This window comes from Haliotis rubra, unplaced genomic scaffold (assembly GCF_003918875.1).
Source record: "Haliotis rubra isolate DU_JTF1 unplaced genomic scaffold, ASM391887v1 Scf333, whole genome shotgun sequence".
In the NCBI taxonomy this organism is placed as follows: Eukaryota; Metazoa; Mollusca; class Gastropoda; order Lepetellida; family Haliotidae; genus Haliotis; species Haliotis rubra.
Window position 1 is genome coordinate 910,330 of NW_025767006.1, and position 15,286 is coordinate 925,615.

The window sequence follows — 15,286 nt, forward strand, 5'->3', positions numbered from 1 at the left end:
TATCGCATGACCGTTGAAGCAGATACATTGTTATTTATCAGTATGTTTAAACATGCATCGTGGAAGTTGTCAGTAGTCGTCCACCCTCCTCACTCTCCTGTGCGCACTACCTTTGCCACTCCACATTGCAAGTGTTGATGGTCAGCCCTGACGTGACGTTGTCCGGTCACACCGTGTTGTTCAGACAAATGGCAGTTTTGTCGCCGTTTAAAGGTACAGTATTTTCACTCATAACTGATTATATCATTACATAGCTGCAATTTCCATACATGTGTGAGTGAGTGAGTATAATGTTCAGCACTATCACAATGGGGAACGTAAGAAATGGGCTTCACACAAAGTACAGAACCCAGGAATTGAACCCGGGTCTTCGGCGTGACGGGGATCGCTTAAACCACAGGGCTACCCCTGTATGTGTGTCAACGATACTTAGGAAACTAACAGGCAAAAATGAATATACAAAGTTTGACTTTTAATACTTGTAAATTGAGGAACTGTTGTTAAATTTGATTATGCTTAATACACCGGCACTCATTCCTAAACATTCTTTAAAGATAAAATACACATTTGTGGCTGAGTAATTTTGGTAAAATCTGGTATAGAGAAGACTGCGATATGTTATGAATTTGCAACCACATCACCATTGCATGTGTTAAATGCACATTTATTGATTTCCACAGATAAAATTAGTCAACCTAGCCGTATAGTTTGCTGTGTGGTTTATTTGATTCAAGTTATGTGCATCCCATCAAGGTTCACTCCGCTTTTTCTTTCCTTCGAAACTGTTTTATTGTGGTAAATCCGTTTGCGTTTGATTTGTGAAGATCCGGGTTAGAATTGATCTTCAGTAACCCATGCTTGTCGTAAGAGGCGACTAACGTGATCGGGTGGTCAGGCTCGCTGTCTTGGTTAACCTAATTGCGTAGATCGATGTTCATGCTGGTGTTCACTGGACTGTTTGGTCCAGACGCTTTATTCTAAACTCCCAATATAGTTAATATAGGCAGTCAAGCTTTATTCTAAACTCCCAATATAGTTAATATAGGCAGTCCAGCTTTATTCTAAACTCCCAATATAGTTAATATAGGCAGTCAAGCTTTATTCTAAACTCCCAATATAGTTAATATAGGCAGTCAAGCTTTATTCTAAACTCCCAATATTCTAAACTCCCAATATAGTTAATATAGGCAGTCAAGCTCAAACTTTAGTTAATATAGGCAGTCCAGCTTTATTCTAAACTTCTAAATTCTAAACTCCCAATATAGTTAATATAGGCAGTCAAGCTTTATTCTAAACTCCCAATATAGTTAATATAGGCAGTCCAGCTTTTATTCTAAACTCCCAAAATAGTTAATATAGGCAGTCCAGCTTTATTCTCAAACTAAACTCCCAATATAGTTAATATAGGCAGTCAGCTTTATTCTAAACTCCCAAAATAGTTAATATAGGCAGTCAAGCTTTATTCTAAACTCCCAATATAGTTAATATAGGCAGTCAAGCTTTATTCTAAACTCCCAATATAGTTAATAATATAGTTAATATAGGCAGTCAAGCTTTATTCTAAACTCCCAATATAGTTAATATAGGCAGTCAGTCAGCTTTATTCTAAACTCCCAATATAGTTAATATAGGCAGTCAAGCTTTATTCTAAACTCCCAATATAGTTAATATAGGCAGTCAGTCAAGCTTTATTCTAAACTCCCAATATAGTTAATATAGGCAGTCCAGCTTTATTCTAAACACCCAATATAGTTAATATAGGCAGTCAAGCTTTATTCTAAACTCCCAAAATAGTTAATATAGGCAGTCCAGCTTTATTCTAAACTCCCAATATAGTTAATATAGGCAGTCCAGCTTTATTCTAAACTCCCAAAATAGTTAATATAGGCAGTCCAGCTTTATTCTAAACACTCAATATAGTTAATATAGGCAGTCAAGCTTTATTCTAAACTCCCAAAATAGTTGATATAGGCAGTCCAGCTTTATTCTTAACTCCCAATATGGTTAATATAGGCAGTCCAGCTTTATTCTAAACTCCCAATATAGTTAATATAGGCAGTCAAGCTTTATTCTAAACTCCCAATATGGTTAATATAGGCAGTCAAGCTTTATTCTAAACTCCCAATATAGTTAATATAGGCAGTCAAGCTTTATTCTAAACTCCCAATATAGTTAATATAGGCTTTATTCTAAACTCCCAATATAGTTAATATAGGCAGTCAAGCTTTATTCTAAACTCCCAATATAGTTAATATAGGCAGTCAAGCTTTATTCTAAACTCCCAATATAGTTAATATAGGCAGTCAAGCTTTATTCTAAACTCCCAATATAGTTAATATAGGCAGTCAAGCTTTATTCTAAACTCCCAATATAGTTAATATAGGCAGTCAAGCTTTATCCCAAACTCCCAATATAGTTAATACAGGCAGTCAAGCTTTATTCTAAACAGTCAAGCTTTATTCTAAACACCCAATATAGTTAATACAGGCAGTCCAGCTTTATTCTAAACTCCCAAAATAGTTAATATAGGCAGTCCAGCTTTATCCCAACCAACCAATACAGTCAAAATGTAATCACTGAAATCAGAAAGTTTGTAAGTTTGAATGTTTATTGACGGAAGACTGCATGTCTAATGTAAAGCATGTTCCCGTTCAGTTTATTGTTTAACGCCACACTCAGCAATATTCCAGCATGTATTACCAGCATGTATTACCAGCATGTATTACCGGCATGTATTACCAGCATGTATTACCGGCATGTATTACCGGCATGTATTACCGGCATGTATTACCGGCATGTATTACCGGCATGTATTACCAGCATGTATTACCGGCATGTATTACCAGCATGTATTACCGGCATTACCAGCATATTACCGGCATGCATATTACCGGCATGTATTACCGGCATGTATTACCAGCATGTATTATATTACCAGCATGTATTACCAGCATGTATTACCGGCATGTACACCGTATTACCAGCCAGCATGTATTACCGGCATGTATTACCGGCATGTATTACCAGCATGTATTACCGGCATGTATTACCAGCATGTATTACCGGCATGTATTACCGGCATATATTACCAGCATGTATTACCGGCATGTATTACCGGCATGTATTACTGGCATGTATAACCAGCATGTATTACCAGCATGTATTACCAGCATGTATTACCAGCATGTATTACCGGCATGTATTACCGGCATGTATTACTGGCATGTATAACCAGCGTGTATTACCAGCATGTATTACCAGCATGTATTACCAGCATGTATTACCAGCATGTATTACCGGCATGTATTACCGGCATGTATTACCGGCATATATTACCGGCATATATTACCAGCATGTATTACCAGCATGTATTACCATCATGTATTACCAGCACGTATTATCAGCATGTATTACCAGCATGTATTACCAGCATGTATTACCAGCATGTATTACCAGCATGTATTACCAGCATGTATTACCGGCATATATTACCAGCATATATTACCAGCATGTATTACCAGCATGTATTACCGGCATGTATTACCAGCATGTATTACCAGCAATCTGATATCCATACAGTAAATGTAACTTAGGGGTGAGATAAACGCGTTAACTTGGATATGTTTCAATACCACACATCAAGCACTTTTCTGGGCACAGATGCTTGAAACTTTATATGATAGTGCATTTATCAAGCACTTGTTTGGGTACAGATGCTAGTACCTTTATTTGATAGTGTATTTATCAAGCACCTGCTTGGGTACATAACCACGTGATGGGTACATAAGTTGGTGCATTTATCAAGTACTTGTTCGGGTATAGATGCAAGTACCTTTATATGATAGGGCATTTATCAAGCACTTGTTTGGGTACAGATGCTAGTACCTTTTTTTGATAGTGTATTTATCAAGCACTTGTTTGGGTAGAGATGCAAGTACCTTTATATGATAATGTATTCGTCAGGCACTTGTTTGGATGCAGATGCTATTACCTTTATTTGATAGTGCATTTATCAAGTATTTGTTTGGGTACAGATGCTAGTACCTTTATATGATAGTGCATTTATCAAGCACTTGTTTGGGTACAGATGCTACTACCTTTATATGACTGCATGTATCAAGCACTTGTTTGGGTACATAACCACGTGTTTGGGTACATAATTTGGTGCATTTATCAAGTACTTCTTTGGGTATAGATGCAAGTTCCTTTATATGATAGTGCATTTATCAAGCACTTGTTTGGGTACAGATGCTACTACCTTTATATGACTGCATTTATCAAGCACTTGTTTGGGTACATAACCACGTGTTTGGGTACATAATTTGGTGCATTTATCAAGTACTTCTTTGGGTATAGATGCAAGTTCCTTTATATGATAGTGCATTGATCAAGCACTTGTTTGGGTACAGATGCTACTACCTTAATATGACTGAATTTATCAAGCACTTGTTTGGGTACATAAGCACGTGTTTGGTACATAAGTTGGTGCATTTATCAAGTACTTGTTTGGGTATAGATGCAAGTACCTTTATATGATTGTGCATTTATCAAGCACTTGTTTGGGTACAGAGGCTAGTACCTCTCTAAGATAGTGCATTTATCAAGCACTTGTTTGGGTACAAATGCTAGTACCTTTATATGATAGTGCATTTATCAAGTACTTGTTTGGGTATAGATGCAAGTACCTTTATATGATAGAGCATTCATCAAGCACTTGTTTGGGTAAAGATGCAAGTACCTTTATATGATAGTGCATTTATCAAGCACTTGTTTGGGTACAGATGCTAGTACCTTTATATGATTGTGTATTTGTCAAGCAGTTGTTTAGGTGCAGATGCTACTACCTTTATATGATGGTGCCTTTATCAAGTACTTGTTTAGGTACTGATTCTTGTACCTTTATATGATAGTGCATTTATCAAGCACTTGTTTGGGTACATAACCACGTGTTTGGGTACATAAGTTGGTGCATTTATCAAGTACTTCTTTGGGTATAGATGCAAGTACCTTTATATGATAGTGCATTTATCAAGCACTTGTTTGGGTACAGATGCTACTACCTTTATATGACTGCATTTATCAAGCACTTGTTTGGGTACATAAGCATGTGTTTGGCACATAAGTTGGTGCATTCATCAAGTACTTGTTTCGGTATAGATGCAAGTACCTTTATATGATAGTGCATTTATCAAGCACTTGTTTGGGTACAGATGCTAGTACCTTTATATGATAGTGTATTTACCAAGCACTTGTTTGGGTGCAGATGCTAGTAGCAAGAAGCACTTGTTTAGGTACTGATTCTTGTACCTTTATATGATAATGCATTTATCAAGCACTTGTTTGGGTACAGATGCTAGTACCTTTATTTGATAGTGCATTTATCAAGCACTTGTTTGGGTGCAGATGCTACTACCTTTATATGACTGCATTTATCAAGTACTTGTTTGGGTACATAAGCATGTGTTTGGGTACATAAGTTGGTGCATTTATCAAGTACTTGTTTGGGTATAGATGCAAGTACCTTTATATGATAGTGCATTTATCAAGCACTTGTTTGGGTACAGATGCTAGTACCTTTATATGATAGTGCATTTATCAAGTATTTGTTTGGGTACAGATGCTAGTCCCTTTATTTCATAGTGGATTTATCAAGCACTTGTCTGGGTACATAAGCACGTGTTTGGGTACATAAGTTGGTGCATTTATCAAGTACTTGTTTGGGTACATATGCTATATTATTTTTAGTACCTTCATTAAGTTTCAGCTGACAGAGACAGAGTTAACTAATATACGCTACTGTTTGACACATGAAGACATACCCAATCCAGTCGGAACGTACGACTGACTCGGCTTGCAGCATTTTAGAGATTTCTTGTACGACTGAAAATGGCGGCTTTGTCGCTTTGTATATAATTATTGTTGGTTTCATCTTCTATTGACTTCTAGAGTGTGTCTCCATGCTCTTGTAAAATTGTTTGTTTTTTGCTTGTTTGTTTATCGTTTAACACCGCACTCAGCAACATTCTAGATATATGGCGGCGGTCTGTACATAATCGAGTCTGGACTAGACAATCTAGTGACTGACATCAGGAGCATCGAGTTACGATGGGTTACGATAACATTTGTCAATCAATTCAGCGAGCCTGACCACCCGATCCTGTTAGTCGCCTCTGACGACAAGAATGGGTTGCTGAAGACCAATTCTAACACTATATAGCTGGGATATTGCTAGTGCGTTGAAACAACAAACACAATTCATAATAAACTCGCAGAAAATTCATTGCACAATTTATTTCGTGTAATTAACATATGATTTCATACATTTTCAAAAATGGATTCTGGTAGTCCTTTGGGCATGAGTTGGTCTGTGTGATTTATATCGCTGGAACAGATAGGACATGTCTTTAGGTCATCAGTGGAGATGATATATGTATATGATTAAAATGTATTGCATAAGAAACATGATACAAGAAGTTATATTTAAGGGGCGGTGGGGTAGCCTAGTGGTTAAAGCGTTGGCTCGTCACGCCGAAGACCCGGGTTCGAATCCCCACATGGGTACATTGTGTGAAGCCCATTTCTGGTGACCCCCGCCATGATGTTGCTGAAATATTGCTCAAAGCGACGTAACACTAAACTCAGTCAGTCAGTCAGTCAGTTATATTTAATGATGATTACTACAGGTAACAGTTTCGTGAGTGAGTGAGTTTAGTTTTAGGCTGCAATCAGCAATATTCCATCTATATTGCGGCGGTCTGTAAATAATCGAGTCTGGACTACTCAATCCAGTGATCAACAGCATCTACGCCATTGGGATACGATGACAAGTGTCAACCAAGTCAGCGAGCCTGACCCCCCGATCCCGTTAGTCGCTTGTTACGACAAGCATGGGTTACTGAAGACTAATTCTAACCCGCATCTTCTCGGGTCAGGTAACAGTTTAACATAGTTAGATGTATTATTTCAAAACAGGTATAGAGAAAACCTAAGCAAGAACAGAAATTATGAAGTACATTGGGAGCTAAACATATTTAGCGGCGTAAATCAACGTTCATTTATTGTAACAAATTCACTTGAGCAGTGAAGAACATCCACGCCTGTCATGATGCCACTCCCTGATTTGAGATATCACATGTCACCTAGAGCTAAAGAATATAATTTACGGATCAGTAATTGGAAAAGCCGGAATAGCTTCAGATATCTTTGATAGGCCATTTGTGTGAGTGAGGGAGCTGGGTTTCATGCCGCTTTGAATACGACGAGACAATAGGGGGGCGGTGGGGTAGCCTAGTGGTTAAAGCGTTGGCTCGTCACGCCGAAGACCCGGGTTCGATTCCCCACATGGGTACAATGTGTGAAGCCCATTTCTGGTGTCCCCGCCGTGATGTTGCTGGAATATTGCTAAAAGCAATAGGAGACAATAGAAATGCGCTTCACGCAGTTTACCTTAATTGAAATCGAACTTTTGTCCTTGGCATGAAGAGCGAGCGTTACTAGGCAACCACACCGCCTCTGAGTAGCGTTTTAAATTTCGGTACATCATTAATGACATTATGATCTGTCCAAGAATTGATCTCTTTATCAGACAGAAGCGTAATCGAATGTTCAGAACACTTAGTAACAGACGAAGTATCAGAATAACGAAGTTCTCTAATAGTTACAGTTACTTTTTGTCCGACAGTAGCATAATCCAGTTATTTAACTGTCAGCTCTAATTAAGAAACGATGACATAACCTTGTTATTCAAATTTTAACCAAATTTCAGTAAGAAGGATAATAGAGTTATTTAACAGCGCTATTAGCAAGACACCAAAGTAACCAAAATATTTCATATTTTCATCGCCATTTGTCAAAAAGTTTCACAATGAAGCCTCTTGATGACCTTCATTAAGCCTGTTACATATACTCTCCCCAATAAGAAGCGCATATGTCAAGTTGATAAATGGAAAGAATTAGGGTGTGATTGTTATAATTTCTGCTGGTTTGCGTACAGCGCAAAAACGCATCTACGGAAACTTTAATGCAGGTTTACGTTCGAAAATGTCAACTTACATAAAAATGTCATAGAGCCAAAATGGTTCGCAATATGCACGTGCAGTTATGAGGAATCGTGAACAGAGACATTGCCTATTTAAGGCGGTTTTGCTCTTAGACCATCAAATGGCATTTTAGCCAAATGAAAGAATATCGTTATGCCGCGACTCACTGCTGTAAACATTACCGTTGGACGTCTGCAGGCTAGGGAGTCTCAATCTGCCGTTGCACGTCACCTCAATGTTCAACAGAGTACCAGCAGTCGTTTTTGGAATCGATATCAGCAAACCAATTGTACACAATAGACCTCGAAGTGGTAGACCTCGGATAACCACTGCAGCGCAGGAGAGATGGATCCGGGTACTTCATTTGCGGAATCGAACTGTCACAGCATATGTAACTGTAACTGCAAGTGCCGTGCCTGGTTTCAGGAGACTGTCGGCGCAAACCATTCGTAATCATTTACGAGAAGCTGACCTTCGATCAAGAAGACCCTATTTTGGCCCTGTACAGCAGCGACTACATCGACGTCGACGGGCCCAATGACGTTTGATCGTGGGATCTACAAAACTGGGTACGTGTATGGTTCAGTGACGAATCATGCTTTCTGCTTCAGTGCCGTGACGGAAGAGTACGTGTCTATCGACGTCGGATTGTGTCGCCCAGGTTCACAGATATGGTTGTGAAAGCGTCATGGTGTGGGGAGCCATATCCAAAACGCAAACAATTTTGTAGGCCTTCGGGGCAATTTATTCGGTACAGTGCTCATGGCCTTCCAAATCGCCCAAAACTCAACCCAGTAGAGTATTTGTGAGATGACCTCGGCCGACGAGTACGTAAACGTCAACCGACGTTAGATCAACTGTCGCAGGCACTGCAAGAGGAATGGGCCAGAATTCCACAAGGTCGAATTCAGGGACTTATTCCGCCATGCCAAGGTGGTGCAGAGTAGTTGTGAGGGCTCATGGTGGCAACGCCCAATTGGGAATGGGCGTCTTCGCTTATTGAACTTTTTATAAGCTATACATGTTAACATACATTTATTCCGTGAAATTTGGCTGCAACTGATCCAGAATTACATGTGTTATCTCACGTAGCAGTTAGCAGATTAAATTTGTGAAATTACATCTATGCGCTTGGGAGAGTATAGCTCAAGTCTATTCCAACAGAATCTGCTACACTCGTAGCTTTTGTATTGATTAATCAGTAAACATTTACACTAACCTGAAAACATGCCAGACGCATTACTAACGACGCCATCTGTATATGCTGCGTCTGCCATGTCTGCCATATCTGCCATGTCTGCCATGTCTGCCACGGTGCCGGCCGTACCTACGATGCCTGCCATGGTGCCAGCCGTGCCTGTGATGTCTACGATGGTGCCAAGGATGCTTTCGATGTCTGTGGGGTTTGCACTTACCATCGCCGCTATCATCTCCACTGTTGTCTCCACTGCCGTCACCACTATCGTCACCACTATCATCGCCACTATCATCCCCGCTATCATCGCCGCTGTCGTCTCCACTATCATCTCCACTATTGTCTCCACTATCGTCACCGCTATCGTCTCCACTGTCGTCTCCGCTATCATCACCACTATCATCTCCGCTATCATCGTCGCTATCATCCCCACTATCATCACCGCTATCGTCCCCACTATCATCACCACTATCATCATCACATATCGTCCCCACTATCATCCCCACTATCATCACCACTATCATCATCGCTATCGTCACCACTATCGTCCCCACTGTCATCCACATCGTCGCTATCGTCTCCACTATCGTCCCCACTATCATCACCACTATCATCATCACTATCGTCACCACTATCGTCTCCACTATCATCCCCACTGTCATCACCGCTGTCATCCCCACTATCATCCCCACTATCGGCACCACTATCGTCTCCACTATCATCCCCACTGTCATCATCGCTATCATCCCCACTATCATCGCCGCTATCGTCTCCACCATCATCACCGCTGTCATCTCCACTATCATCCCCACTGTCGTCACCACTATCATCATCGCTATCGTCGCCGCTATCGTCTCCACTATCATCGCCGCTATTGTCTCCACTATCGTCACCACTATCGTCTCCACTATCGTCCCCACTGTCATCATCGCTATCATCCCCACTATCATCGCCGCTATCATCGCCGCTATCATCTCCACTATCGTCACCACTATCATCCCCACTGTCATCATCGCTATCGTCACCACTATCGTCTCCACTATCATCCCCACTATCATCACCACTATCATCATCGCTATCGTCACCACTATCGTCGCCACTATCATCCCCACTGTCATCACCGCTATCATCCCCACTATCATCCCCGCTATCGTCACCACTATCGTCTCCACTATCATCACCACTGTCATCATCGCTATCATCCCCACTATCGTCTCCACTATCATCGCCGCTATCGTCTCCACTATCATCACCGCTGTCATCTCCACTATCACCCCCACTGTCGTCACCACTATCATCATCGCTATCGTCACCACTATCATCGCCACTATCATCGCCACTATCGTCTCCACTATCATCGCCACTATCATCGTCGCTATCGTCTCCACTTTCATCACCGCTGTCGTCTCCACTATCATCACCGCTGTCATCACCACTATCATCGCCGCTGTCATCTCCACTATCATCCCCACTATCATCGCCACTATCGTCTCCGCTACCACTACCGTCGCCACTGTCGTCGCCGCTACCACTACCGTCGCCACTATCGTCGCCGCTACCACTACCGTCGCCACTATCGTCACCGCTACCGTCGCCGCTACCGTCACCACTATCATCGCCGCTACCGCCGCCGCTTTGTCCCCAGCCACGTCTCCACCCATATCTCCAACCTATGCCTCCCCTGCGGTGTCCTTGTCGGCGTATTCCACTGCGTGTCTGTCCCCACCTTCGGAATAAGGTTCCAAATCTGCTTCCCAATCTGATACCGGTTCTTCTTCCGTAGGTGCTCCCAGTTCTGCTTCCCCATCCAACGCTGCTACTGCCACCAATTCTCCTTACGTAAGTGCTCCCAGTTCTTCTTCCGTAGGTGCTCCCAGTTCTGCTTCCCCATCCAACGCTGCTACTGCCACCAATTCTCCTTACGTAAGTGCTCCCAGTTCTTCTTCCGTAGGTGCTCCCAGTTCTGCTTCCCCATCCAACGCTGCTACTGCCACCAATTCTCCTTACGTAAGTGCTCCCAGTTCTTCTTCCGTAAGTGCTCCCAGTTCTGCTTCCCCATCCAACGCTGCTACTGCCACCAATTCTCCTTACGTAAGTGCTCCCAGTTCTTCTTCCGTAAGTGCTCCCAGTTCTGGTCCCGTAGGTCCTCGCAGTTCTGCTTCCCCATCCAATGCCGTTACTGCTGCCATATCTTACGTGTCTTGATTCAATGTTCTTTTCGACTTCGTTTGTATCAGCTTCAGCCTGAACAAAAACAAAAGGTGACGGGGTGTCAAGTGATACGACTGCTATGCTGTGAAGGACATCTTTATACGATCACACTGCAATGTCTCTAACTCGACACACGCATTAGTAATTCGTTATGGATTGCAGTATAATTTATCTTATTGAACGATCGTGTACATCTTAGATGGTCGAAGGAATCGGCCCTCAGGTCACATATGGTTCATGTACAGAGCGCAACTCACCCCCCTCACACCTCCCTCTCCAAACTCTACGCCAACAACATCCCTCCCATCCACTACCTGACTTTGCGTTGATTATAACCGTGCGGGACATTTTCCTTCACACTTGCAATGCTATCATTTTAGATTGCTTTACATTTATTGAATATGCTGTGTCCTTGATAGGTTTCAGAAATGTTATATGGAATAGGGCTTACCGGTACTTCAGCATCTTTCTTGGATAAGTGAGGCTGGTCGTCAGCACCTTCACCCGCTACAGCCTCCGCTGTGCATCCTGGAAGGATGAGGAGTAGGCAGATGAAGACAACTGAGGTCTTCATGGCAACAGATCTGAAACAAAAACGCGTCAACTGATAATAAAAGCGACTAAATCAATTTTCCACTGTCATAAGAAATCTCGTCCATTGTAATGTGGGTGAAATACGAGTGTGTTTCTTTCAGCAAATAGTGATGATGACAGGTGTTAGCGAAAAGGTGGGCGCATCCTGCCCCACACATCACAACACATGGAAAGACAAGTCAATTCTTCGGGTGAACAATTACGGTAAAGATATGCTTCAAGTAAAATACAACAATCTAACAGTGAAAACAGGCATAACGGCATCAGTGATTCTGGGACTGGAGGCCATTCTAATTTGTCATGATTACGTCCTCAGAACTATTAGAGGCGGCAGGGGCTCATTCTCACTTACCGGGGATTAGAAGAGATTAACAGTTACGGGTCAGTGAGTGTGCAGGGTGAATTTGTTACCCCTGCTTTGGCTGTAACATAACTTCACGCAGCACTCCTATTTCACATTCAACAAAACAAGGGTTTCTGGTGTCCCCTGCTGGAATATGGCTAAAAGCGGCGCAAAACCCAACTCACTCACTCACTTAGAACCATTCTTTGTGTATGCCGTGCACCTTATATCACAAAATGTATTCGGCTCATTCCGCCAACTTCATAATATCACGGACAGCAAATGAGTGGTTACATTTTAATACAACCTGGATCCTGATGCATAAACACCGGAAACCTAGCCGACAAGTCAGTCTTGTCATGGTAGAATATGTGGATGCTCAGTGTAGCAGCTACATCTAAATACAAATGACCGGTGACATTTTCAAATGGAGATGCCCGTCAAGTATTGACGTTACATCACTTTATCAGTTTCATTTTTACATTTCATCTTTTTTTACATTTCAACTAAAATGTAAACACGTCTCATTTCTATCTTACTAAATTTAAATACCGAATGAACTCAGTTACGACTGTAAATATACTCTCCCCAAAAAGAAACGCATATAGGAAGTTCAACTGTATTATTTTGTTTATTTTGAAACATATTGTCGGCTTTATGAGTCAATGGAATATTCTACGCCAATTCGGTAGGCTCCAGGCCTGAACGTTGGTGCACCATTGAACTCGATGTCGACGATGTTGTTGTCGAAGCACAGGGCCAAAATAAGGTCTTCTGGTACGTCAACCAGCCTCTCTCAACCTGTTCCTGACGGTCTGTGCAGAAAGCCTCCTCAATCCGGGTATTTGTCGAGCGGTATTGGTCGCCGTAGCTGTTCGATGACGCAGGTGATGTACCCGGATGTAGCGATCCTGCGCCGCAGTCGCCCACTACGAGGGGCATCTGCTACCGAATTCTGCCGGCGATATCTCTCCCAGAGCCGTGAAATGGTGCTTTGGTGAACATTCATGCGTCGGGCAACTGCACGTTGAGACTGGCCAGCTTCTAGCAAACCAATGGCGATATGACGGTTGGCTTCACTTAGACGTGGCATTTTGCGTTCGTCAACAATATTCCAAATACAGTGAATAATCGACAGACAGCGATCAACCTTCTATACCTATCATTGAGACTATCTGATCCCCAACTTTCACGTGCATTGCATGTGAATTGTGTATTCTGTGACACTACACGCCGAAATTGAAAATCATGCTGTTAAATACGGGTATTTTACGGATGGTGCGTTTTGTTGTGATGTTTCAAAACATAAACACCATGGGACTCATAAACAGAGCAAAACCTTTTGTGAAATGAATCACGTTTTAATTCATTGCTACATGAAATTGCTATTTTCATGATGCGTTTCTTTTTTGGGAGAGTATATATATGTCAACCACATCATCCGGCTTTCCATTCCTGTCGCAATTACAAACCAAAGGTAAGTCACCTGCACAAGTTAATTCACCCAGGCAAGGGTCGATTACAATATATACTTTCGATAAAATACTTTCAAATACATTTCAGAAGGAATAGTTGTAGTATATACCCATTGGAAGTGATACCATTAAGATGTACTTTTAAAAACAAGAATTTAAACATACACTTTAGAATTGGAGATTGCAATATATACGTTAGAAGAATACTATACTTTGGATGAATATTTGTGATATGTGCTTTAGAAGAATACTTAGTATAAACATATTTTATACTTAGGAAAAATATGTTTAGCATATACATCAGAAGAATAATAGTAATAAATACTTTGGAAGATTACTTGTAATATATACTTAGAAAAATGCTTGCAATATATACTTAGGGGGAAGACATGCAATATATAAATTACTTAAGAAGGGATGCTTGCAATATATACCTAAGACGGAGCGTCTTAAGAAGAAACTATAACCTCAAAATATAAAATCAAATTTATTAAATTCAGTTAAAACTATACGTTTTGGTGCAACGAAAACAAACTATAGATCAGTTGCCAGCATTTGTTACCTGTACTCCCCAAGAAGTCGATAACGTACCTGGATGGTTGACTTGTTTGATGTCTTAACTATCAGTGGGTCAAGCGTGTCCAGGTGTTGACGAGGATCTGCATGGCTGCCACCCTTGATATAGCCCCTCGATTTGAAAAGAACGCATCTCACTGAAGTTGTAAGTTAGAAGTGTCAGATATGTGTGCAGTAGGTATAGGGTGTTGGGATGGGTTTATTTTATATATGTGGTTATGAATATTCAAATATATAGATATGACTCTATTCTTAGAAACAGAGATAACTCAGTAACAAAAAACAGGCGACAATTCAACAGAAACGTGAGGTGATGGAAAGAAGAAGTGAAATGGTCTCGAATACTGAAAGGGAACGTATGTACGTACACAGGGATTTGCACACGTACACGGGCGAACCTGTATACATACTCAGAGGGAACATGTATACATACATAGGGATCTGCACACGTACACAGGTAAACTGTACATCTATATTCAGAGTGAGTGAGTGAGTTTAGTTTTACGCCGCACTCAGCAATATCCCAGCTATAATGCGGCAGTCTGTAAAAAATCGAGTCATTGACCAGACAATCCAGTAATCAACAGCATGAGCATCGATCTGCGAAACTGGGAACCGAGGACATGTGTCAACCAAGTCAGCGAACCTGACCACCGATTCCGTTACTCGCCTCTTACGACAAGCATGGGTTACTGAATATCAATATTCTAATCTAGAAATTCACGGCTTACATACTCAGAGGGAACATATATACGTACACAGGGATATGCACATGTACAAAGGTGAAACTGTAAACATATTCTGAGTGAACATGTGTGCATATATGGGGATCTGCACACATACACATGTGATC

At 41.3% G+C, this 15,286-nt stretch overlaps 1 protein-coding gene and 1 long non-coding RNA gene across 2 annotated transcripts; one reads left to right on the forward strand and one right to left on the reverse strand.

The window, feature by feature from the left end:
* Positions 1 to 57: 57 nt before the first annotated feature.
* Positions 58 to 12,074, forward strand: LOC124284315. Its single transcript, XR_006900525.1, has 3 exons — positions 58 to 213; positions 8,466 to 8,608; positions 11,865 to 12,074. It is a non-coding gene; the product is annotated as an uncharacterized LOC124284315 (long non-coding RNA).
* LOC124284314 (clumping factor A-like) lies at positions 9,671 to 14,536 on the reverse strand. The gene is made up of 4 exons (XM_046720398.1): positions 14,449 to 14,536; positions 11,897 to 12,029; positions 10,509 to 11,478; positions 9,671 to 10,268 (listed from the first exon to the last, which is right to left on the reverse strand). Exons 2-4 carry the CDS (start codon positions 12,017 to 12,019, stop codon positions 9,712 to 9,714), a joined length of 1,650 nt encoding a protein of 549 aa, XP_046576354.1. The 5' UTR covers positions 12,020 to 12,029; positions 14,449 to 14,536; the 3' UTR covers positions 9,671 to 9,711.
* Between the last annotated feature and the right edge of the window lie 750 nt (positions 14,537 to 15,286).